The 26,689-nt window shown below is 40.9% G+C and overlaps 3 protein-coding genes across 4 annotated transcripts in view; 2 read left to right on the top strand and 1 right to left on the bottom strand.

Annotated features, from left to right (window-relative positions):
- The first annotated feature begins 468 nt into the window (after positions 1–468).
- Positions 469–9,514, top strand: LOC118372630 (programmed cell death protein 4). Its single transcript, XM_052526084.1, is given in 19 exon segments — positions 469–472; positions 1,384–1,450; positions 1,452–1,470; positions 1,621–1,734; positions 1,973–2,033; positions 2,036–2,096; positions 2,098–2,124; positions 2,126–2,177; positions 6,597–6,674; positions 6,676–6,694; positions 7,387–7,466; positions 7,468–7,503; positions 7,874–7,981; positions 8,178–8,205; positions 8,208–8,287; positions 8,517–8,559; positions 8,562–8,655; positions 8,751–8,765; positions 8,767–9,514. Coding segments are annotated over 19 exon segments (1,029 nt in total). The 3' UTR covers positions 8,810–9,514.
- Positions 9,515–9,569: 55 nt separating this feature from the next.
- LOC127932357 (BBSome-interacting protein 1) lies at positions 9,570–10,982 on the bottom strand. Its single transcript, XM_052527936.1, has 3 exons — positions 10,907–10,982; positions 10,635–10,699; positions 9,570–10,102 (listed from the first exon to the last, which is right to left on the bottom strand). The coding sequence occupies exons 2-3, from the start codon at positions 10,678–10,680 to the stop codon at positions 9,939–9,941; spliced, it is 210 nt and encodes a 69-aa protein (XP_052383896.1). The 5' UTR covers positions 10,681–10,699; positions 10,907–10,982; the 3' UTR covers positions 9,570–9,938.
- A 3,470-nt stretch (positions 10,983–14,452) lies between these two features.
- LOC118372625 (leucine-rich repeat protein SHOC-2) overlaps positions 14,453–26,689 on the top strand; it is a 29,244-nt gene continuing 17,007 nt past the window's right edge. The window contains exon 1 of one of the 2 annotated variants that reach the window (XM_052527934.1): positions 14,453–14,610. The gene's annotated coding sequence lies outside the window, so the exon portion shown is untranslated. Of the gene's footprint in view, positions 14,611–14,958; positions 15,101–26,689 lie in introns of those variants that run through there. The other variant, XM_052527935.1, reaches the window with a different exon arrangement.

Below are 26,689 nucleotides of genomic sequence, written 5' to 3'. Positions count from 1 at the left end.
TGTGTGTGTGTGTGTGTGTGTGTGTGTGTACTGTTGATCTTCTTTCCTTTGTCAGCACAGTGTTTGTGTGCCGTTCAAATGTAGGCTGCATTGTAATGTCAACCCGCTGCAGGTGACCACATACCGGCTACTGGATAGTAGTATGTTTTTGAAAGCTCTGGGGTGACTCAGATCCAGGATCACCTTGCCTTCCCTAAATCCTAACCTTAACCCCAAGAGGGGGAAATGCGAAACTGACCCTAAAACCAATGTCTAGGGATGACTTAATCTGAGCAATGCATCAATAGTAGCAACCTTTTTATAACTCACATTGCTGAAGAAAGGAGCATTATGTGGCTATTTTTATACTGAACAAATATATAAGCAACGATTTTATGGCGTTACAGTTCATATAAGGACATCAGTCAATTGAAATAAATCATTAGGCCCTAGTCTATGGATTTTACATGACTGGGCAGGGGTGCAGACATGGGTGGGCCTGGGAGGGGCATAGGCCCACTGGCTGGAGCCTGACTTCCCAGTTAATCAGAATGCATTTTCCCCACACAAAATACTTTATTACAGACAAATACTACTCAGTTTCATCAGCTGTCCGGGTGGCTGGTCTCAGATGATCCTTTAGGTGAAGAATCTGGATGTGGAGCTCCTGGGTTGGCGAAGGGTTACACGTTGTGAGGCCTGTTGGACGTACTGACAAATTTTCTAAAATGACATTGGGAGGCGGTTTATGGTAGAGAAATGAACATTTAATTCTCTGGCAAGAGATCTGGTGGACATTTTTGCAGTCAGCTTTCCAATTGCACGCTCCCTCAACCTGAGACGTCTGTAGCATTCTGTGTGACACAACTGCACATTTAGAGTGGATTTTATTGTCCCCAGTACAAGGTGCATCTGTGTAATGGTCATGCTGCTTAATCAGCTTCTTGTTACGCCACAAACTGTCAGGTGGATGGATTATATTGGCAAAGGAGAAATGCTCACCTCATAGGGATATAAGCAAATTTGTGCACACAATTTGGGAGAATACGCTTTTTGTGCCTATGGTAAACATGGGACCAACACTTTGCATGTTGCTTTTTTATATTTCTGTTCAGTATATGTGGCGATTTCTACTGTTAAGTTTTGTCTTTGCAGTTGAAAATACAACATTTTGGGCTATGTAAAGAGTGGTTTAGATGGTACAATGATTCTCTACACTATAGTTACTTGTTTTTGCAAACTATTTCAGCAACCAGGAAACATTTCTGCATATTGCATCTTTTAAATCGCACTGCCAGATTATAATATTTTAATGTTTTGCTACATACAGATTTAAACTATTTTGCACCATGAAACTGTTTCTGTTTTGAAAACATCACAGGCATTGTCTTTGTTCTTTGTCAGGTGGGGGGCGGGGGGCAAGGGGTGGGGGGCCCACCTGGGAAGTGTACGACCTGGAGGAGGTCGACGTCCAACTATGACGAAGCTCAGGTATTGGACCATTTTTATATTGGACCTATGACCGTCTGCGTTAGGGTCCTAACCATATTGTACCGAGTTTTACCTGCTCATAAGAACTCGGGGCCTTGTAAACTATACACGTTTTTGGTATCCAGTCTTGATGGGCTTCATTGTCTACAGGAGAACTGTGTGTATGAGACGGTGGTTCCTCCGCTGGAGGAGGGGGCCTTTGAGAAGACTCTCACTCCCATCGTACAGGAGTACTTTGAACACGGCGACACCAATGAAGTAGCGGTAGGTTAATTTCAACGGAGTTCTCTGTAGGGCGAACTAGTGCTTTTAATCCTAAACACTGGTGGACCTGCTTCTGCCTTTTATCTAACAGTAGACAGAGTTAATTCTGAAGGATGTAATGTCTCTGATTTGACCTATGAGCCCACTCCTCTTCTTGGCCCAAGTCTCTCTGTCTCTCTCCATGATCGACTCTTTATTCCATCTGACCAAAACCCATCCCCCTCTCTCCCCTCCGTAGGAGCTCCTGGGTGAACTCAACCTGGGCTCCATGTAGTGGGGTGCCCATAGCCTGGCCCCTGGAGGCAGGCCAGCCACAGAGAGCTGACGTCCATGACGGACCTGTGTGGCCGCGTGCTGAGCCAGCGACGTGGAGAGCTCATTTGACAAGTTACCGGGAGCTGCCTGACCTGGTGTTACCTGGAGCCCTAATACCTAGAATAGAAGTGTTTGGGTGTATCTGTGAAAATGTCTAATTGACCGTGGAGGCCACGTGTTGGACAATGACTTACACCACTACAATACAAACAAGTGTTCTGCATGCAAACTGGACCATGTTCTGCATGCAACCGGACCAGTGTTCTGCATGCAAACTGGACCCAGTGTTCTGCATGCAAACTGGACCAGTGTTCTGCATGCAAACTGGACCACTGCACAACTGGACAAGCGCAAACTGATTCCAGTGCATCTCAGAACAGAATCGCATATGTTCTGTTTGGAAATTCTATATTTGGGTCTCAAAACAAGTAGTTACAATAGCCACCTGACGGTTCACATTCGGCAAAAAGTCAAGACACACTGTTCAAACACGGTATTTATTAGGGATCCCCATTGCTGCCAAGGCAGCAGCTTCTTTTCCTGGGGTCCAAACACCATCACATATAATAATACATATACACATTACACCACTACAATACAACATGTACCACTACAATACAACATGTATAATACCACCCACAACAATATTACACCACTACACAATACAAAACATGTATAATACCACCACACAACAATATTACACCACTACAATACAACATGTATAATATAATACCACACAACAACAATTACACCACTACAATACAACATGTATAATACACATCCACCATACAACAATATTCTACAATACAACATGTATAATACCACCATACAACAATATTACACCATATAACAATATTACAATACAAACATGTATAATACCACCACACAACAATATTACACAACATACACATGTATAATACAATATTACACCACTACAAATACAACATGTATAATACCACCACACAATAATATTACACCAACAATAATGTATAATAATACCACTACAAACAATATTACAACAATATTACACCCACTACAATACAACATGTATAATACCACCACACAATAATATTACACCACTACAATACAACATGTATAATACCACCATACAACAATATTACACCACTACAATACAACATGTATAATACCATCATACAACAATATTACACCACTACAATACAACATGTATAATACCGCAGTTACATGCAGTTTCCTCGTGAATTGCAATGTAATCGGCGTCCAAAAAAGCTGATTATCGATTGTTATAACTTGAAATCGGCCCTGATTACTCGGTCGACCTCTAGTATGCATGGCTGTCCGAGCTGTGTGCTAGTAGTTTTTAAACAGACACCTCGGTACATTCAGCTTGTCAACACTTCTTACAAAAACAAGTAGTGGAGTCAATCTCTCTTCCACTTTGAGCCATGAGATTGACACGCATGTTATTAATATTAGCTCTCTGTGTACATTTAAGGGCCAGCCGTGCTGCCCTGTTCTGAGCCAGCCGTGCTGCCCTGTTCTGAGCCAGCCATGCTGCCCTGTTCTGAGCCAGCCATGCTGCCCTGTTCTGTCATTTTCCTGTCCCTCTTTGTGCCGCCTGACCACTTGACTGAACAGTAGTCTAGGTGCGACAACACTAGAGTCTGTAGGACCTGCCTTGTTGATAGTGTTGTTAATAAGGTAGACCAGTGCTTTATTATGGACAGACTTCTCCCCATTTTAGCTGCTGTTGTATCAATGTGTTTTTACCACGACAGTTTATTCATTACATGATTTGGTGAATGATTTGTCCCAGATACAATGCTTTTTGTTGGTGTCACTACTGTGTGGGATGTATGTTGTATTGTACCCTGTGTGCATAACAGGGCTGGGTTCAACCAGCATTTGAAATACATTTGCCTCAGAGTGCCAGGTGGACAAGGTTTCCACTTTGTGTGTTCCATTCCACTGCGCCAGGCAAGCTCAATCAAGCCCAGTTGAAGAATTGTCTCAACCAGCTTCACCTGGAATGCTTTTCCAACAGTCTTGAAGGAGTTCCCTCATATGCGGAGTGCTTTTTTTGCTGCTTTAATTCACTCTGCAGTCCACCTCATCCCAAACCATATAAATTGGGTTGAGGTTTGGTGATTGTGGAGGCCAGGTCATCTGATGCAGCACTCTATCACTCTCCTTCTTGGTCAAATAGCCTTTATACAGCCTGGAGGTGTGTTGGGCCATTGTCCTGTTGGAAAAACAAATGATAGTCCCACTAAGCGTAAACCAGGTGGGATGGCGTATTGCTTCAGAATGCTGTGGTAGCCATGCTGGTTAAGTGTGCTTTGAATTCTAAATAAATCAGACAGTCACCAGCAAAGCACCATCACACCTCCTCCTCCATGCTTCACAGTGGGAACCACACATGCAGAGATCATCCGTTCACCTACTCTGCGTCTCACAAAGACAGTGGTTGGAACCAAAAATCTCACATTTAGACTCATCAGACAAAAGGACATGTTTTCACCAGTCTAATGTCCATTGCTCGTGTTTCTTGGCCCAAGCAAGTCTCTTCTTATTGGTGTCCTTTAGTGGTTTCCTTTCAGCTATTCGACCATGAAGGCCTGATTCACACAGTCTCATTTGAACAGTTGTCTGTTACTTCATTTATTTGGGCTGAAATTTCTGAGGCTGGTAACTCTAATCAACTTATCCTCTGCATCAGAGGTAACTCTGGGTCGTGCTTTCCTGTGGCGGTCCTCATGAGAGCCCGTTTCATCATAGCGCTTGGTTATTTATTTTATTTAACTAGGCAAGCCCAGTTAAGAACAAATTGTTATTGACAATGACTACACATGAATAAATGTTAAAAGTTCTTGACCTTTTCCTTATTGGCTGACCTTCATGTCTTAAAGTAACGATGGACTGTTTTCTCTTTGCTTATCTGAGCTGTTCTTGCCATAATATGGCCTTGGTCTTTAACCAAATAGGGCTCTTCTGTATACCAGCCCTACCTTGTCCCTACCACACAACTGATTGGTTCAAAAGCATTAGGAAGGAAAGAAATTCCACAAATGAACTTTTAACAAGGCACACCTGTTAATGTAAATGCATTCATGTGACTACCTCATGAAGCTGGTTGTGAGAATGCCACGAGTGTGCAAAGTTGTCAAGGTAAAGGGGAGCTACTTTGCAGAATCTCAAATATAAAATATATTTTTATTTGTTCACCACTTATTTTTTATTACTACATGATTCTATGTGTTATTTAATAGTTTTGATGTCTTCACTATTCTACAATGTAGAAAATAGTAAAAATATAGAAAACCCTTGAATGAGTAGATGTATGCAAACTTTTTGACTGGTACTGTATATATTTACTGATAGCCAAGGGGCACTCAGTAATAATTGACAAATTAAGCATTTGTGTTTTAATGAGTCCTCCAGATCAGAGGCAGTAGGGCTGACCAGGGATGTTCTCTTGATAAGTGTGTGAATTGGACCATTTTCCTGTCCTGTTACATTTTGAATGCTTAACGAGTACTTTTGGGTGTCGGAAAACGTATGGAGTAAAAAGTACATTATTTTCTTTAGGAATGTAGTGGAGTAAAAGTCGTAAAGTACAAAACTAAAGTTGTGCCTTACAGTATTTTTACTTAGGTACTTTACACCACTGAATAACACTAGTACTGTTTACTGTAGATAAGACTGTCTGAAAGAAAGCGATGGTGAGTTTCAGCTCTTTTCTTTCTGTTCTCCCCGTCCACACAGAGCAGACATGCGATCTCTCGCCTCATTGTCTCGGCAGCGCCAGGCACAAAATGCCAGCTCAGCGTAGGAGGCTGATAGAAGGGTTATTTATCATCCCTCCCTCTCTCACTTTCTCTCACGTGTCTGTCCTCCTACACTCTCTCTCTCTCACTTCCCTGCAAGGCCACCCTCTCTGTTCTTCCCCCTGACTGTGCAGTCTCTTTCTCTCTCATTCCTCTCTTTCCAGACTGGTTCTGGTCAGATGCGTTTGGGGCTCTCTTGTCTGCACAGACACAATGGCTTGTTAGCAACAGGCTTTGTCCAGTTTGTCCTGTCCAGAACAGCAAGGCCAGCTCTTTCTCTGGCTTTTCTCCTCCCCGTCACGCTCTCTCTCATATCTCTGACTCATGTCAACAAACACTGCCACGGTCACCTCATCCCAAACAACAAGTGTTTATGCATCCATCCAGCCTCTGGTCTCTCCGTTGGCCTACTTTGATGCTAAATGTAAGTGATTTGTTGTCTATTTGCCTCTGCAGTAATTCATTATAAAATGTGTGTATTGTACTATAATGGTTTATGGCTGTGCAGTTACTTGCATGTGTTCCTGACGCTTCATTTCCAAATGGATTACATTATTCTGCAGGCAGGATATTTCAGGCCCATGGGCATGCTATTTGGCAACAGTTCAGTCTGTCCTCTTTATTTTGATTTCTTTGTTGGCAGAGCTAACTTCCTGTTCTGTTGTTTTTGGTGGACCAGAGAGAACAGTGTTCGAGACCAGTGTGTGTGTGTGTTAACAGTGTTTTCTTTTTGTCTTTCAGCTCGTCGGCCAATTCATTGCCCGGGCTGTCAAAGATAAGATCCTCTCCAAGAGCTACTTAGACGGCTACAAGGGGAAGAGTCGACTGTGTCCATGCAAGGTATGTGTTGGTGTCCTTTATTAAACACGAAACGCCTTCTCACATTTCTGTGGTATGATCATGGAGATGTTGTTGAGGGGTTTACAGTATACCCTTATAGGCACAAGGTCTGGGAGGCTCACAGAGATCTACAATACTCCATCAAAGATTCCGTTTTCAACTCCATACCAGTTTTTCAACTCAACTGTAAAATTGCCTGCTCCGTGGGAAAATGTGTGGAGTTTCAGGAAATTAGCTTTAAAATCGCAAAATGTTCTCTCTGATGCAGAGGGTGGGCCTTTTTAAAAATGTTCTTTAGCACTGCAGCAATCGTAATAAAACACTTTTTTTTATCACACTCTAAAGTTGGAGTTGTGTTCTGATATTGAGGGGTCCCTGATGAATTTGCTATCTATCATAAAAGGTCCCCCGACCAAAAAGTTTGGGAACCCCTTGGGTTATGTTGTGTTTCGCCTTGTAATTTGGTGGGTGTATTCACAGAGACCAATGAGTGAAGCTTTGGGAACTTGAGGGAAATCTAATACATCCCGAGGATGGTTTATGGGAGTTTGGAATGAGAGGGTATAAACCAGGGCAGCAGAATTCATGACTAAGGGAAGGATAATTCCATGAACGAGGAGGTAGAGGTGGATGATTGACTGAATGATGACAGCGTCCACATTGACTTGTCGCCATGTGTTTTTCCATATAGGGGCGGCCTTGGACCGGGCGGCGGTGCTGTTGAAGATGGGTCTGGGCGGCCTGCGCATCGACAACCTCTGGGGAACAGGCGGGGGGTCAGAGACCTGTCACCCAGCTCGTCAGAGAGGTGAGACCTGCTCATTTTATAGAGGACGGAACGAGCTGCTTGTCAGGTGTGTTCTCTATGCTCTGTCCTTTATGTCTGCCAGCTATTAAAATCCTGTCTGTGCTGTTAAGTTATTGGAATGTAATTTCATTGAGCTTTCACTATGAAAGGGTGAGGTCATCGAGACCTGCTTTAGTTTAACTGATGTCTCCAGTGATCACATGATATCGACACATCCATTACGGCTACTCGGATGTACATGCCACCCTTCACGTGAACATCTCAGCCGTTGAACTATCTATGAGGGGCCTTTTTGTTGTCATCGATGAACCTCAGGTGTTCAATGGGCATACATTGACTTTGGATATCCCCTTTTCTCTACTTGTATCAGATGACCCTGTTGCTGAAGGAGTATCTTCTGTCTGGAGACAACAAGGAAGCAGAGAGGTGTCTGGGAGAACTGGAGGTGCCACACTTCCACCATGAGTTTGTCTATGAGGTAACTCACGGCATCTGTTGTGTAGTTTTTCTTTCCCCAGTTTTCATGTTGTCTTGTATGAACGTCTTTCCTGTAGGTGCATTGGAAATGTACTCTGTTGGAAGGTTGTTTGCTTGAGAATATCAAACTGACATACTGAATTTTCCTTAGTTGATTGTAAGAAAAGTTATTAATCTTGTCTTCCTATTATCAATAGGCCATAGTCATGGTCCTAGAATCCAAAGGGAGAGAACGTTCAAAATGGTTCTGCAGCTGCTGAAGTTTCTGTGGGTGTCCTCCATCATCACTGTGGACCAAATGAGAAGGGTGAGCTTGAGTGCCACCTGGTGGTAACATTCTACTACTGCAGTGCATATGGCGCCACCTGGTGTTGAAACTATTGTGGGTCGAGAACCAATGGGATATATAATACTTTTTACCTGAAAATCAACTGCATCTCCTTGTTTACCATTGATCTATAAAATGTTCACACTTATTATTATCATTGGAATTACATTGAAAGTCACTGTTTACATGATAATTCTCTTGTTTGCAGGGATATGAAAGAGTTTACATGGACATAGCTGAAATCAACATCGACGTCCTCGTGCGCACTTCATCTTGGAGCAGTTTGTCGACAAGAGTTTCAGTGCTGGCTTCATCTGTGAAAAGCTGAGGGATCTTTGTCCTAGTCGGTAAGTATCTTTTTAATTTGCTATTTTTGTTTCTCTCTCACACATCCATGTTTTAAGATTGATGGAGATGTACTGATTTTGGCTATTTTTCACAGGGGCCGGAAGAGATTTTGAGCGAGGGGACGGCGGTCGCTTCAAATTGGAAAGCTACTGAGAAGCCATTTTGTGCCAGAGATGTTCCGCTAAACTGAAGCTACTTTTACTATGATCCATATGTCAGTTATCGTTTTCCTTAACAGTGAAAGAATGTACATTTATAAAATAATAAGTAAAATCGCACTTTGTTCTTTAGTTGAAGAAAAGTTAGACGATACACCCATTTAAGGTGTTTGAGTATACATGTATAAGCTGAAAACCCAGAAAGTGCCACACCTCAACGAGTCATTCCATGTTGTTTTTATATTTTCTCTTTATTTCACTGCCACTCCTTTCTTGTTCTAGATGAAAGTGTTTGTACAAGAATTAAAACTGGTTTGTGTATAAAGCTTTTTAATGAAAAGGGGGACAGATCGTTGGTTCGAAGCAACACCTTCACTCACCAGCTGCTGTCTGTTTCTAGCCTGGTTTCAATATCTGTTTGTGCTGTTTTACACAACTATCATAGGAATTTGGGCAAGATGGCACAAAACAGATCTGGGTACCAGACTAGTCTATTTCTATGCTGTGCTTGACTTTTTTTTAATTACTCAAGGCAATTAATAAAAAAATAAAGTTAAGATATTGGGAACTAGTTTGATCATTTCACAACAAAATGGTGTCCAGAATGTTTATTTTTATATTTGGGAACACTGTTGTGAAATGTAGCAAGTCTTAATTGCTCCCTGATTGTCAAAAGTTCAATAAATTGCAATACAAAATGTTTGCTATTGTCAATGTATTTGTGAGTAGATGAAAGATGACTTGAATCATGGTACTAGATTTAGAAAACACCATAAGGGAAATATTTTATTTGAAGAACATGTTCACAACAATGTTATTTACCTAAACTCCAATTCAACTTCTCTCAGAAATAAGACTTCCCATAATCACAAGGCTATAAAAATAATCCATGAGATTGATGCCAACAGTGCTATATTGCAATATTAGGTTGTGACTAGTGTGAACCTCTGCCCTCCATTGTATCCATCTTAACTTCTGTCTGTAGTCCATTTTGTGTCTACTTGTGTAGCTACTGTCCTCCATTGTGGCTCATTTAGTTCCTGTTGCTTGATAATAAAACTACTCTGGCTATTGTCCATTTTGTGTCTACTGACCCTACTACTACATGGGCTGCCATTGCATGTCTACTGTGTCTCCTGCTGCTCTTTCAGTGCCAGATCCTGTTGCTTGATGGCCTCCTGGGCCTCCAGTTGCATCTTCTCCAGTTTCTCCAGGGTGACTGATTTCAGAGGCATCAGCTTGGGCTTACACAGCACCATGGTGGGGACATCCTCCATGGACAACTGCCCTTTGGATGGTAGCATAACCAAGAGTGAAGTTACAGGCTTGTCTTCCAGTTATCAGAATGCATCCACAAAATAAGACACACCCAGGTTTCCTGCATGCACAAGCCTAGGAATTAACCAACTCGCACACTTACCAAGACTGTCTTTATAGAATAGACTCAATACTATGATCAATACAATCAGCATGGTATACTCTTGTAGCACTGTGCAGTTTCTCTGAACATACTGTAGTTAAGTTCAGGTAAAGAGAAAACAAATCTGGTGGGCTACGTGTAGGTGTATCTTTGGGGTCAGTGACCGGTTTCAACAGTAGAGAGGTATTTTCAGTAGGAGTAAAAAACCTGAAGGAACATAACATCGGTCGGCACACACTTGGCAGTGTTTCGAGGTGTTCCTTCTACTGAAAGGAATGTGTTTACGGTATTTTAGAGCATCTAACGTTACTGCAGAAGTGAAGGGGTGGCTGTGTTGAGTTGCATGATAGACGAAATTGCTCATTTATACCAGTCTTTATTGATAATGGTCGTTACTCACCTTGTTTGGGCAGCACTTCTCTGAACATCGATTTGACTTCAGGCATTATGTATTGTTAGGTCCAGCTGAAATAAAAGCATGAATAATTATAGTTGGCATCTGAAAAATATTAAGGCACGATAAGATGGCTAGCAACTGTTGTTGAGCTTAGTTAGCTACTACACGATTTATTTAGTCACTGATGATTCAAAACACATTTATCAATCCTTCTTCAGTCATATAGGTACGTGATGTTATCGTCACGAAATTTATTTTTTTAACCATAACATTACCTCAATTGACAGATTCGGGTTGCCAAGCCAAAAAAACCAATGTTTGTTCCTTTCCGGGATTGTCAACTGGCTTTTCTTCTACAGTTTTACGACCCGGTTTAGAAACAATGCATCGCATTGCAGCCATCTGGTGGGCAGAGTTGGAAGTTTATATTGAGTTCATAAAATCTTTAAAAAAACACTACACAACATATAAATGTGATAAAGACAGAAATCACGAATTTTCTTTACATAATTTAATTTAAACATATTTTATGTAGCCTAGAGAGAAAATAAGGAGTGAGAAGATATGTCATATGTAGAGGTTGGCAGTGAAGGGCTGCCAACTTTTAAAGAAAGCTTGGAGTGGGATTTGCTATGAGAGTTGCACTGCCTCCTGGCACAACCCCTAGATGGGAACTAGGGGTCCTCCACCAGTAAAATGTTAGTTTTAAATCTCATTTCCTGGAATTCTATGTATTTTGACATGGCTTAGGCCAATTGGGGAGGGGGGGATAAGAAAATAAAACCACAGGAGGCTTTGAACATGAAACAAGCTCTCAGACTTCAACGACATTGTTACTTTGACATTTATGCTAATATTTTTTGTAAACATGTTTTTTTAAGTAATTTGACACTTTGTTCAGACAATAATGAAATGAGATAGGGAGACAGGCAAATGCTAGAAACAGTGGGAAGGTTGGAAGTAGGGATTGATCCCCGTTCTCGGGTGGAATGTTGTAAGTGACATGTGCCAAGGACATGTACCAGTACACCACGGCTCTCCACAGGAAATGTTAATATTAACGGTTCATGACAGTGGGTAACCAAATTATAGATTGCACTCTCCTTGTCCATAGACTGCTTTCAAGGTAAGGACACAAACATTTGTATTTTGTCATTTGGGTGAACTCTCCTTAAAATCAGGCTGGAAGAAAATGTAATTTGCTCTCCAAGAGGGTTAACCACCCCTGACCCTGTATATTTTCCAAGTGCTAGGTGTTTGCAAATGTTGTTGTTATAAAAATACATTTTTCAAGATCACCCAACCTTCAAGAAAAATCGAATGATTATCAATATTCAGGTGGTGTATGCCTACCAGTTGAATATCAGTGGCATCATCTTACTCTACATAGACGAAACTATTGTCTATGTACAGTAAGATGATGCCAAGGACCTTCAACTCGTAGGCGTAAATGAAGTTGATATGATGTGTTTATGAGTTGTGAGACCCCATACCATCTCTGCCTAGCATGCACACCAGTGGCGGATTTAGGCATCGGCGACATGGGCAACCGCCTGGGCAGCATCTTGCCTGGGGCAAGATGAATAAAAAAACACAAAGAAACAACAAATATTCCGAATGGTGACATTTGCGCGATGGTTTTCTATCACTCATTTGCACATCATATCAATGATATCATGTCACCGTGTGGGACTGTGGGTCAATGAACCTTGTCGGAGTGGGAGCCCTGATTCTAGTTTGTAAGCGAGGCAGGCTACTGCCTGGGAAGTTCTCCCACTCAGAAGTACGAGATAGGGAGGGGGACGGGGGGGTAGGTTGACCTCAGGTCTCCCACTGGAAGCCAGAGGAAGGGGAAGCGGGGAATCTATCAAATAGCGCACCTCTAACTTAGTACAGTACTAATGCAATTAGTAATGCAAGTACTTGTGCAATTTAGTTGTGTGTGTTTCTTGTTTGAAGTTCAATAGTGTAATAATCAGGTTCTCTTCCATTTAAGCGTGTTATTCTATTTGTGTATTTGTGTAATATAGGATTGGTGCAATTTAGTTTTATTTGTGTGTTTTTTGTTAGCAATAGGGTAATAGTTTAATAATTCAATTCTCTTTTTTATTTGTATTTATAAACTACAATTTGTTTCTATTTGTCTTTGTTACTTCTTTTTTATATTTATGAGTCTTATTTTTGTGTATATATTTATATAGTTTTAAATGTTATGATTACTTATTTATGTTGTTCCAAATGTCTGAATAAAAATGACAAGTTAGCACAGGGGTTCGCCCAGGAGCCATACAAGCTAGAACCGCCACACAATTCTACAATGTCAAAAATGATATTTGATTCCTGGAGCATTTAATATCCAATGCTTATTTGTATGACTTATTCAAAACTGTTCATGTACGGCTGAAAAAAAAATACATAGCTTCATATCATTTGCACACACTGTATATAGACTTTATTTTATTTTATATGTGTTATTGACTGTACGCTTGTTTATTTCATGTGTAACTCTGTGTTGTTGTTTGTGTCGCACTGCTTTGCTTTATCTTGGCCAGGTCGCAGTTGTACATGAGAACTTGTTCTCAACTAGCTTACCTGGTTAAATAAAGGTGAAATAAAATTAAAATTAAAATTTAAAAATCATTTTCAAAGACACAGGTCAGCATATCAGATTTCAAATACTTAAATACACTGGCAAAATTGGGAAGAAGCAGAAGAATAAAATACGTGTGGGGAATAACAGTTGTGTTCTTTCTGAAAATGTAGCCCGATGTTAAGAATGAGAATTGTTCCACTGATCAGACTAAATAAAGTAAATAGATAATACAATCTCCTGAAAATCACATAAAACTACCCTTCACCAAAACCAAATCATTTTTATATTGTTTTGTCCCCCTCTTGAATCAAACGTAGTTCACAATCTGTTTGACCAAATTATTTGTTATAGTTACCAATTAGGTCACAATACCAAACTTCCCTACTAAAACTGTGTGCGTCTGTCTGCTGCCTGTTCGTTGTCACAACCTAAATGCCAATCACCAAACGAGGGGACTAAATGCAAACGTGGATTAAATCGACATTAGTACATGCTGTCTAAAATCTGATTCTGCAATAGGGAAGGCAGTAACAGCAAGCACATTTTGTTGACGACATTGTACATAAAACAGCGCGCTACCGTTGTGCACACACCTCAGCACAGAACGTGGTCTCTCTCTCTCTATTTAGCGCCACTCAAATCTTGAGGGGCGTTTCTTTAAAACATGCCTCCAATCCCCTTGATCTCTTACATAATTAGGCCAATCATATGCTTCAATGTGCCGCTGTTCACAGTGCTGTGGCAAGACAAGGCCCTGCTCGTGATGTTACATTGCAGACGCAGATGCCCTGATTTCAAAACGATTTGGAGCACAGTTGAAAAGTGAACGCGCTGTCTATACAATTGAATAATTAGACAAATAAAATCAGAGGACTTTTCAATGCGTGTGATATAAAAGCTGTGCCGTGAGAACATGAGAAGAGGGTCAAATGCGTGTCTCACCGCTAATGCGTGAGAGTTGGCAGCTCTGGTCGTGGCTAAAATAGATGCTCATGGAGCAGACCTAATCCAACCTCTTCGGATGTGCATTATTATTCGAACTGACTGTTTGAATACGAATATAAACGAATTTATACTGAACCCTACGAACAATATATGCTTGCTTCAAACATTCAATTTCACTCCCAGGAAAAAGCTCTGAGTTATATTCCGGGTTTTTCTGACTTTTACACTTTTATGATGACAATAAATATGCCAGGTAGCTAAATTACACATTTTCACCACTTTCACTTACACTCACCCAAACACCTTTTTCTGTTCAAGTAAGTCTCGTGATACATTGGTAATGCGTGCGTGTGACGCAATTTGGTGGTAGGGAGGGGACCCAAGCAACAGCAGTGGTAGGAAAGAGGAGGAAGCAGGGATGGTAGAGTCACACCTCTGAAGGTAAAACACTTATATTATTTCATACCTTTCAATACACCTTTAAATCAAGCTGATGTTTTTATAGTAGGCTTCTTAAATGTCCTTTTTGTCATCCGCATAGCTGGGTTGATGACGCAGCCTTTCGGTAGGCTGAGAACTGCACTCTTTTGTTCAAGCTTCGTTCGGAATGGCCGCTGTTTTGAGAATGTTTTATTTTTTTCCTCATTTCACTACGAGAGCGAGAAAAGGGCTCTGCGAAAATGCTTGACGAGAAACGGTCTTGAATGATGACCAAGTGTCAATCTGTAAACTAACGATTTGAACATAATAGTTGTTATTATTTAGGTGTCAGTACAGTTGAAGAAGGTAGCTACAGGATTGAGCTGCGCGATAGTGGGGTTGCGTGCTTGCTTATTTCCCCGTGATAGGCTCGCGATTGTCGGGATGGTGTTCCAAGTCTGACAGCTGCTTTTGGTGGGGCCTACGGGAACCGCGCAGTCAGAACGCTCGGGTATGTGAGCTTGGAGGTTAACGTTAGCAATTCATTTTTATAATTAAGAAGGCCATCTAGCTACTGAGACTGATATTTGTTTCCTCTACCAGAATTGCACCTAGATATGACGTTGTCCAGGTTGTTTGCTCTACGATTTGACTGAATGGTTGCAAAAAAATGTTTGCCAGCCTCACTTAGCTTCTGAAGTTAGCTTGATGTGTTTACGTTTCGTTTTTTGATTTCATGACCAGTTTAAATGATTTAGCTAGCTTGCTTAGATTTTGTTAGCACGACAAGGGTGACACTAAGAATAGCTAGCTATTTGCGGCTACTTTTCCTAAACAATCAATAGCTAACTAGCTAGTTTATGTCATCCAGTTCGTAGGCTGGCTAACTAACCAATTTAACGTTAGTATGTGGCTCTGACAAGAACAGCAGGACCACCCCATCGGTTGCTGCTGTATCACACACACACAGGTTGGTTTGCGTCTCGTTTTTACGCATATCAATCGTGATCTTGGACGTAACTTGACTTCCACGAACTGTGGCACCGGTTATATCGATAATCTCTCTTTCCACGGATTTGTCATTGGCACGGTTACGTCCTGCGTGTGCTGTGGGCTGGTTATGTAGCTGCCTGCCACCTCACCAGTGCATCTCTTGCCATCACTGTCAAATGTAGACACACATTACAGGAGCTGCGTAGTATTAGGCCTATTGGTTGTAATCATCTTTTGATAGTCAGTCAGTGAGAGAGTTGTTAAGCCTGCCTAGTTAGCTAAATGCTTTGTAAAATGAAAAAAGATATGCAAGGGAAAGAGAGCAGACATAAACTGTCTGTCATTCATTCATTCAGGAGTGGACATGGGGAGATTGTTCCAAAGTCCTTAACCCCCAATCAATTACAAATCTGGCAGCTAAATGTATTTGCACAATTGTAGTGATTGTATCATATCAAAGCCTAAACCTGTGTGTTATTCCAACTTTATTCCAGTGATGATGATATATGCGTATACTTATGCAATCCTCAAAGGGAGAGGACAGAGATGAAGAAAATTGGCCAGTCTTGAGCAAACATGACGCAACAACATGGGAAGACTTGGCAGGATTGGTAGTAGTGACTGCTTGCTTTGCCCAAGATGTCCACCAACTGGCTATAGGCTACATTATACAAGTAGAGGCTTAACAATTGGCACGTGAATTGAGGAAAGCTACAGTGATGATGGTGGTGGTGGATCATCATCATAATAATCATCAGAGGAAAATGGTGTCCAGCCTTCTCATTTTATGTATATCATCTATTGCACTGCCTGTCATTCGTCCCAAACTTGGTTCCTTTCCTTTTGGTTCCTCTCCATGGAGTGGAATCTGGAATGATCCATTTAGTCAGTCAGTGATGAAAGATAACTGGAAAGTTGCTGCGCTCTGTGACCCTTGACCTTATGTGCTTTTTCTACAGCATGACTTCGCCCACAAGTCATTTTTCTGGAGTGGGGGGGTGAGAGAGAGTGCTCCTTCGGTTCGGTCACCTGCATATTATTAAACTAGCTTATGTTTGTTTCAAACCTTTGGGTACATTTTATGGTTTTGAAGAGGAATTTAAAGAATAAACAAACACTGACATCACACCCACTGCTTGTTTAGGTGAGGGCCAGTAGGTTTGTTCTCTGCTTGCCGTTGCCATGTTTATTGTTGGGATTTTGACATGATGCACCCCAGACTATGCCTGGTGACCAATCCACATCTCTCCGGCCAAATGCCACGCCCATTAAAATGTATTCTCCACAATGAGTCTGGATTTGATCTCCTCCCAGAGGACTTCTCGAATGCGAACACGTTCAAACCGCTCTGGTTGGTCCCAGTAACCGATGGGTGTGGCCAGAGCCTGAACACGTGGGTAAAGCGGCGTTTCAGAAATGGTCATTGCTTTTGATACTGATTGGTTAGGGACAATCCAATCGCAGATGACTTGTTTTGTATAACGCCCCTCACTTTAACGTCAGCAGAAAGGACTTCTACGATGGCAGTCTGACTGAATGATAGTTAGAGCAGCAAAATGAAATTCAGAATGAGTCGCCAGGCAACCCCAGACCCCACTGCCGTGTTGCATAGTTGCCTTTATCTAAGACATGATTGATGTGATAGCCTACTTACCCTATTTTAGGGTTTCCACAAGTTACCAATGCCACAAAGTCAAAATTGGCTATATTGTAAAAATACTCTACATGAAAACAGAAATGTGCTTTTTGGTCTTAAGTTTAGCAGTGACTTTGTGGCACGGGGTTTATGACTTTGTGGCAACTAGTGACGAGGGACCCAAAAGAAAATACAAAGAAGCTGCCTGCTTTGATACAACCAACTATTATTTTATACAGTCATGTGTTTTGATATTCAACGTCCATCACCTTTCTCTTAGTTCATTAGAATCTGGGTTGAGTCAGAGGTCATTCAGTGATTGCTGCTTTGCTCTAGGCCTAGTTCACAGTATAGTCTCATTGTTATTTATGTATTTTAATATTCACCATCTATTTTCTCTCATTTTATTAGTAGCCTAATATAGAGTTCAGTTATCCTAAGTCAGTGAGGTCCGTGCTGCTAGATACTTCTCTGTTGAGTGAACATAACTGTTACTGAGAAGAGCAGCACAAAATGTACCTACAGAGCCATATTAAAGACCCTGTCTAGTCAACATTCAGTTTTTCCTGTGTTTTTGTATAATATTGTGCTGATGAAACTGCCAATAACAGCAAGTTTCAAGCTTTCCCCACTCTGACAGTCGTAGCAAAATAATGTAGGTTTTTTTGCTAATAAAGCAATGTTTGTTATTTTTGACTATTTTTAATTGTGAGCTATTACAGAATTTATTTGATATAAAAACAGCAGAAATTGGGCCTTTAAGCTTATCTCTTTGTCATTAACAGGACCCCTTTTTACCCCTATAGGTTTTATGAGTCTTATGCTTTGAAGACCGCTTCCTCCCAAAGATTAGACACACACAAACACCTACTCTCAGCAGCAGTGCTAACCTTTCCCTTAGCTCTGATCTGTTGCCAAGCCTGCTCTTTTTCTACACACACACATACCTAGAGCATAACAGATTACTTTATTAGGCTTCATACTGTAGCCTATTACTACATACAAATGATGCTACTACTGTACTACAGGCTGTGAGATGGAACCACAGAACTAGAATGAGGGTTAGAGGTTCCAAACCTTTCCTAGATAATATATTTCTATGGACAGAACAAAGACAGAAACCAAGAGCCTTTGGTTTTATATAAATCATTTTGATGTTGAAGCTCTTGACAGTTGTTGTCAATTTGTCTTTTATGACCTTTAGGTTAAGTCAGGCCAACCTACTTACCAGGTTTTCTCAACATCACTTGTAGCTATTGTAGTACCTTCATTGGCTTACAATGTCATATCACTTAACCTGTTGAAGTTGCCTATGGCCTAGCTTATTCACTAATAGAGCTGGGAATTGCCAGAGACCTCACAATACAATATTATTATCACAATACTTAGGCGCCGATACGATATGTATTGTGATTCTATGCATTTTGATTAGAGCTGTCCCCAAGAAGAAAAAAATGATATATTGGTCAACCGAGTCGTCTGTTCTTTTGACCAATTATTTGGTTGACATTTTGTGTATTTTTCCATTATATAGACACAATCCTACATGCTTTAATCAAATCAGATATGCACTGAGCTTGTCTGATGCTTTAAGCAAACTGTTCAATTAAATAATTAAGACACAAATGACTAGATGAGGACGATCGCAATCCTCCCTGCTGCAGCGACCACCACGGAACATCAACAGTGTTTAACGCGTTGTCCGTGTTGCTGAAGCTGCAACAGTCATTTCTGACTGAAAATCCTTAATTTGTTTAGGAAAAACATTCCCTCAATCCTTGCTGCCTTCACATGTATGTATTGCATGCGTGTCACCAATAGGGCCTGGCCTATAGCATATCATAATCACATCAATAATTGCTTATAACAAACTCTTAACACTAACACGTTACATCAAAATGAGGGAATGTTTACTGGTTGCTCAGTAGGTAAAGGGGAAGTCAGATGTGTGGAATGAGTTTGACTAGTTATGGAAAATACTGGAGATCAAGAAAAAGAATGTAAGGAGCAAGCAGTGTGTGCATATTATGTGTGCCAAACGGGGGCTGTTAGATTACAATAAACATTTTCTGACTGTTTGGAACAATGTAAACAACACTAAATTATAAGCATACCAGAGTTTGTAACGTTCGTGAATGAAATTTCCGAAATGGAATGGTTTATTTGTTGTTTACGCTAATTATTCAAGGCTTACTATATTTTATTTTAAAACTAAAATGGTTGATTGCATTTCAAATCATGAATGACTTGTATGCTGTGTGATATAATGAAGGAATTCATGATTTATTGATGCAGTACTGTAGCCTATTGAAATATAGGCCTAAGTAAGTTATGGTATTAAGAGTAAACAGGAGGTGCTCTTAGCTACAGCTCTTAGGCTGACAGCCTGGGGCAGCAGGTAGCCTAGTGGTTAGAGCTTTAGGCCATTAACTGAAAGGTTGCAAGATCGAATCCCTGAGCTGACAACCTAAAAATGTGTTGTTCTGCCCCTGAACAAGGCAGTTAACCCACTGTTCCTAGGCCGTCATTGTAAATAATAATTTGTTCTTAACTGACTTGCCTAGTTAAATAGATGTTACAAAAAAACAACATATGGCAAATAGAAATCAACTGGATGGTGTTCAGAGATAGATGGAAGGGGTTGAGGGGAGCTGAAGGATGGGACTAAAGACTAACATAACTAATGTAAAATATAATGTGTCTGTAAAATGTATATAGTACGTATAAGCTGGAAGTAGAAGCCTAAGTGGTGGTGTTCATTCGTTTAATCCAATTATGGGAGGGGTGGTAGTGTTAAAGGAAAATATCCCATATTATTTTACATATACATACACAGTAACAGTCAAAAGTTTGGACACGCCTACTCATTCAAGGGATTAAAAAAAAGTATACTATTTTCTAAATTGTAGAATAATAATTGAAGACAAACTATGAAATAACACATATGGAATCATGTAGTAACCAAAAAAGTGTTGAACAAATCTAAATGTATTTTATATTTGAGATTCTGCAAAGTAGCCACCCTTTGCCTTGACAGCTTTGCACATTTGGCATTCTCTCAACCAGCTTCACATGGAATGCTTTTCCAACAGTCTTGAAGGAGTTCCCACATATGCTGAGCACATGTTGGCTGCTTTTCCTTCACTCTGCGGTCCAACTCATCCCAAACCATGTCAATTGGGTTGAGGTCGGGTGATTGTGGATGCCAGGTCATCTGACGCAGCACTGTCCTTCTTGGTCAAATAGCCCTTACACAGCCTGGAGGTGTATTTTGGGTCATTGTCCTGTTGAAAAACAAATGATATTCCCACTAAACGCAAACCAGATGGGGATGGTGTATCGCTGCAGAATGCTGTGGTAGCCATGCTGGTTAAGTGTGCCTTGCATTCTAAATAAATCACCGACAGTGTCACCAGCAAAGCACCATCACACTACCTCCTCCATGCTTCACGGTGGGAACCACACATGCAGAGGTCATCCGTTCACTAACTCTGCGTCTCACAAAGACATGGAGGTTGGAACCAAAATCTCAAATTTGGACTCATTAGACCAAAGGACATATTTCCACTGGTCGAATGTCCAGTGCTCGTGTTTCTTGGCCCAAGCAAGTCTCCTCTTCTTATTTGTGTCCTTTAGTAGTGGTTTCTTTGCAGAAATTTGACCATGAAGCACTGATTCACTCAGTCTCATCTGAACAGTTGATGTTATGTGCCTGTTACTTGAACTCGAAAGTATTTATTTGGGCTGCAATTTCTGAGGCTGGTAACTGTAATGAACTTATCCTCTGCAGCAAAGGTAACTCTGGGTCTTCTTTGCCTGTGGCGGTCCTCATGAGAGCCTGTTTCATAGCTCTTGATGGTTTTTGTGACTGCGTTTGAAGAAACTGTCAAAGTTCTTGAAATGTTCCATATTGACTGACCTTCATGTCTTAAAGTAATGATGGACTGTCATTTCTCTTTGTTTATTTGAGCTGTTCTTGCCATACTATGGACTTGAGCCTAATTTGGTAAAATATATATTCTGTATACCCCCTACCTTGTCACAACACAACTGATTGGCTCAAACACATTAAGGAAGGAAATTCCACAAATGAACTTTTAGCAAGGCACACCTGTTAATTGAAATGCATTCCATGTGACTACCTCATGAAGCTGGTTGAGAGAATGCCAAGAGTGTGCAAAGCTGTCAAGGCAAAGGGTGGCTATTTTGAAGAATCTCAAATATATTTTGATTTGTTTAACACTTTTGGCTACTACATATGTTATTTCAGAGTTTTGATGTCTTCACTATTCTACAATGTAGAAAATATTAAAAATAAAGAACACCTAGTAATTCAAGGGTTTAAAACTTTTTACTGGTAGTGTATATATGGATGATTTATAAAGCCAGGCACATTTAACAGTTAGGTTATTGATTATAGACCTAATTTAAGTTGGTTTCCTCCTCCTTACTTTTCTTAGATGATTAAGGCAAGGGCTGTGTTCTTGTCTCCTAACTTCGCTGCTGCCTCCTCCACAGCTTTCTTCTCAACACCAATATGCTGGTTAACTTCTCTATTATGCACATAGCAACATGGTCTCGGAAAATGTGCCAATTCAGCAACGCGCTGATGTGTTTCAGAACTGAGGACAGCGAACACTATCCATCGCAGGAGAAGGCACATTTGTTATAAAATATTATTTTTATTAGTGTTGCACCATTTGTTCTTACATAATATAACCATATACAATTTAAGTAGCATATGTCTTAGTGATGGACTGTGCCACCCCCACGATGGATCAGTCCACTCAAACAGGTGCCAGTCAGACAGGTGTCTTGTACACCATGATTTATTTATTTTTTGCTACTGCTAGACAAAAAAAATCTTGGTCGACCAAAAGCCAATCAACCAGTCGACTAAATGGGGTCCACCGTAGATTCGGTACTGTGATTTTATTGCTCACCGTGGTCTCCTGCAAAAATGATTTTGATCAGTCATGGAAATAAGTGCTGAAAACATTGTCTCCCTATTTAAAAATATGTAGAGACATTATTGCATTGGCTCTATGCACACTCACTGGACTCTACCCACACAGTGACTACACTGACGCTCCAACACATACACACGCATTATGACACCACACACACTCAGTCGCACATTGACACACTTTCACACTCTCCACATACGCTGCTGCCTAGTCACTTTTACCTCTACCTACATGTACATATTACCTCTACTACTTTTATATAGCCTCGCTATTGTTATTTTATTGTCAGTATTTCATTTTTTTCTTATTTGCAATTTTTTCAAATTCAATTATTTTTTGTTGTTGAAAGGACTCGTAAGTAAGCATTTCACAGTAAAGTCTACACCTGTTGTCTTCAGGGCATGTGACAAATATAATTTGTTTTGAACAAGATGTGATGGAAAAATACTGTAGTTTTGGTACAGCCAGCTAGCTCAAATAATATTGCAATGTTGTGAAATGATAGAGAACGACCGATAATCTTCCAAGCCGACGTATCAGGACGATATTGGCCTTTTCTATTCTATCGGCTTAGCTGATAGTCCTTCTACATAGCAAAGCTGTACCAGCCTGAGCCACGAGCATTGCACATAGGGCTGGGCAGTATACCGTATTTTACTATATACCGGTATTGATCCATGGACTGTTTAGTAGTGTTTTTTTTGTTTTGTTTACCTTCTATAACAGTATTTGTATGTTTGGTTTGTAAATGTGATATGGCGTGTGTAATGAAAAATATTTATAGTTACCTCTACTTGAGTCATCCCCTTCCGCTCTCGCATTCCATGCCGCTTCCCACATTGACTTAGCCCCGTCCCCTTTCATTCAAGGAGCGCATTTGTTGTTGCTTCACCATGAGACTCTTGCGTTCAGTCTGCATGGTCAATGCAGTTGTCATCAACATTGTTGCATGTACGATGCTGTTTCATTTGATGACTATACATTGTGCTTAATGTAAATCCTCAAGCTTTCTATAATTACACTGTGTTTGTCTTTTCTTAGCAAGTTTTAGCCGCTAATCGCTAGTTAGCTAATAAATCTAATGAGGCAAAGCTAGCTAATACATCTTGATAACAGTGATGGTGTAGGCCTAAATCACCATGTTGTTTGCGCAACAGTATCTTCAAAATCAAAGAGGAATAGGCTAAGCATGACTATGTTGGCTACATGAAGGAACATTTTAATGTAAGCAAAGATTATAGAGTCCCCTAGGAAATGCTGACTAACACTTTGGTACCTACCCTGTCACAATAACTCCTCCCTGGCATTTTCATTTCTTGTCATGTTAAATAACACTGTATTCTAAGTGCCCACATTCTACTTCCATGATTCCAACAGTTCACCCAAGTGTTTTTGATCTAAATCACAATTTGAAACATTTGGTTAAAAATAAGGCTTAGATTTGCTTAGATGTGTTGCCTGTATTGTGCAGCCCTATGGGGCAGTGTGGAAATTCTCAAATAAGTGCAGGAAATGCAGAAAAAATGTACTGTAAAAAATACCATGATATGATAGCCCTAGCTCTAATTGCACAATGCTGAGGAATGTCTAGCTGGGAAAATCAACCACAGCAGCAAGCTTGGCTCATTCTCCAACAGGAAGGTGCAGTATTGAGAAATGGATGAATTGACACTGTGACCAAAATAAAATATTTTAGTTAATTCACTAATAATAAAGCTTGTGTCGACGTGCCCGGACATGCATGCAGTAATCAAGCATCAAATAACCCCCACGATTTCAGGGAAGTTAGGAACCAATATACACAGGCAGTTAGGAAAGCAAAGGATAGCTTTTTCAAACAGAAAAGTGCATCCCGCACCACAAATTCCAAAAAGTCCATGGTCAATAAGAGCACCTCCTCCCAGCTGCCCACTGCACTAAGGCTAGGAAACACTGTCACCACTGATAAATCCATGATAATTGAGAATTTCATTAAGCATTTTTCTATGGCTGGCCATGCTTTCCACCTTTCCACCCCTACCCTGGTCAACAGCCCTGCACCCCCACAACAACTTGCCTAAGCCTCCCCCATTTCTCCTTCACCCAAATCCAGATGGCTAATGTTCTGAAAGAGCTGCAAAACCTGGACCCCTAAAAATCTGCTGGGCTAGACAATCTGGACCCTCTCTTTCTAAAATTATGAGCCAAAAGTGTTGCAACCCCTGTTACTAGCCTGTTCAACCTCCTCCTTCGTATCATCTGAGATCCCCATAAATTGGAAGCTGCTGTGGTCATCCCCCTCTTCAAAGGGGGAGACACTCCAGACCCAAACTGCTACAGACACATCTATCCTACCCTGCCTTTCTAAGGTCTTCGAAAGCAAAGTTAACAAACAGATCACCGACCATTTCGAATCCCACCGTACCTTCTCCGCTATGCAATCTGGTTTCCAAGCTGGTCTGGGTGCACCTCAGCCACGCTCAAGGTCCTAAACGATATCATAATCTCCACCGATTTGACAATACTGTGCAGCTGTATTCTGGCCAAGGCTTTCAACTCTGTCAATCACAACATTTTCATCGGCAGACTCAACATCCTTGGTTTCTCAAATGACTGCCTCACCGAGTTCACCAACAACTTCTCAGAGTTCAGTGTGTCAAATCGGAGGGCCTGTTGTCCGGACCTCTGGCAGTCTATGGGGGTGCCACAGGGTTCAATTCTCAGGCTGACTCTTTTCTCTGTATACATCAAGGATGTCGCTCTTGCTGCTTCTTTGGACACTGTATTAACAAACCTCCAAATAAGCTTCAATGCCATACAACACTCCTTCCATGGCCTCCAACTGCTCTTAAATGCAATTCAAACTAAATGCATGCTCTTCAACCAATCGCTACCAGCCCGTCCAGCATCACTACTCTGGACGGTTCTGACTTAGAATATGTGGACATCTACAAATACCTAGGTGTCTGGTTAGACTGTAAACACTCCTTCCAGACTCACATTAAGCATCTCTAATCCAAAATTAAATCTAGAATCGGCTTCCTATTTCCCAACAAAGCATCCTTCACTCATGTTGCCAAACACCCTCGTAAAACTGACGATCCTTGACTTCGGGTGATGTCATTTACAAAATATCCTCCAACACTACTCAGAAAATTGGATGCAGTCTATCACAGTGCCATCTGTTTTGTCACCATAGCCCCATATACTCCCCACCACTGTGACCTGTATAATCTCATTGGCTGGCCCTCACTTTGGCTGGCCGCCAAACCCACTGGCTCCAGGTCATCTATAAGTCTTTGCTAGGTAAAGCCCCGCCTCATCTCAGCTCACTGGTCACAATAGCAGCACCCACCCGATGCATTTGCTTCAGCAGGTATATTTCACTGGTCACCCCCAAAGCCAATTCCTTTTGTGGCCGCCTTTCCTTCCAGTTCTCTGATGCCAATGACTGGAACAAATAGCAAAAATCAATGAAGCTGGAGACTCATATCGCCCTCACTAACTTTAAGCACCAGCTGTCAGAGCAGCTCACAGATCACTGCACCTGTACATAGCCCATCTGTAAATAACCCATCCAACTACCTCATCCCCATACTGTTATTATTCATTTGTTTTGCTCCTTTGCACCCCAGTATCTCTACTTGCACATTCATCTTCTGCACATCTATCACTTCAGTGTTTAATTTCTCAATTGTAATTATTTTGCCACTTTGGTCTATTTATTGCCTTACCTCATTTGCCAATGCTGTATATAGACTTTTTTCCTATTGTGTTTATTGACTGTATCTTTGTTTATTCCATGTGTAACTCTGCTGTTTGTGTCTCACTGCTTTGCTTTATCTTGGCCAGGTTGCAGTTGTAAATGAGAACTTGTTTTAAACTAGTCTACCTGGTTAAATAAAGGTGGAAAAAAATAAGCAAGCTAAGCACATGTGACCTGTTAGCAAAGATTAAGATTATTAGCCATGTCATCTGTGGTGTTAGCTAGCTAGGTATATTAGCTACTCTAGCTAGGTATATTAGCTACTCTAGCTAGGTATATTAGCTACTCTAGCTAGGTATATTAGCTACTCTAGCTAGGTATATTAGCTACTCTAGCTAGGTATATTAGCTACTCTAGCTAGGTATATTAGCTACTCTAGCTAGGTATATTAGCTAGATAAGCATGGTCCTAAGATATCAAATTGCTAGCTACGTTGGCTATTAGCTCCTAACATTAGCTGGTTTTTACACATGCACCATTTTCGGCAACGAGACATTTCCCCCTTGTCCTTGTTAGATATGATGTACATTTATGACTTGGTAGCAAATGCCATTGAGCTAGTTGTCATAGTAGCAGTACACAGCACCAAATGAGATGAGAAAGTAAACGGAGTTACAGCCTCACGCTATCCAATCGTAGCAGTAGGATACAAGTTAGAACCCGCCCATTTCTTGACAGATGGCTGAACTAGCCAATTGAGTTGTTTTGAATTTTGTCTTGGTAGGTGAGTTTACAGTTCTGTCCTGACTGCAGAAAAAA

Source organism: Oncorhynchus keta, chromosome 10 (assembly GCF_023373465.1).
Source record: "Oncorhynchus keta strain PuntledgeMale-10-30-2019 chromosome 10, Oket_V2, whole genome shotgun sequence".
NCBI lineage: Eukaryota > Metazoa > Chordata > Actinopteri > Salmoniformes > Salmonidae > Oncorhynchus > Oncorhynchus keta.
The sequence above is the reverse complement of the archived record's forward strand: the minus strand, read 5'-3'. Positions and strand labels throughout refer to the sequence as shown.

What these genes read in the sequence shown, in the direction of transcription:
- LOC127932357 (XM_052527936.1), bottom strand. Translation starts at nt 10,680, where the DNA reads ATGCCTGAAGTCAAATCGATGTTCAGAGAAGTGCTGCCCAAACAAG. An exon ending in AGAAGTGCTGCCCAAACAAG is followed by an intron (nt 10,103 to 10,634) that starts GTGAGTAACGAC and finishes TACCATCCAAAG; the next exon opens with GGCAGTTGTCCATGGAGGAT.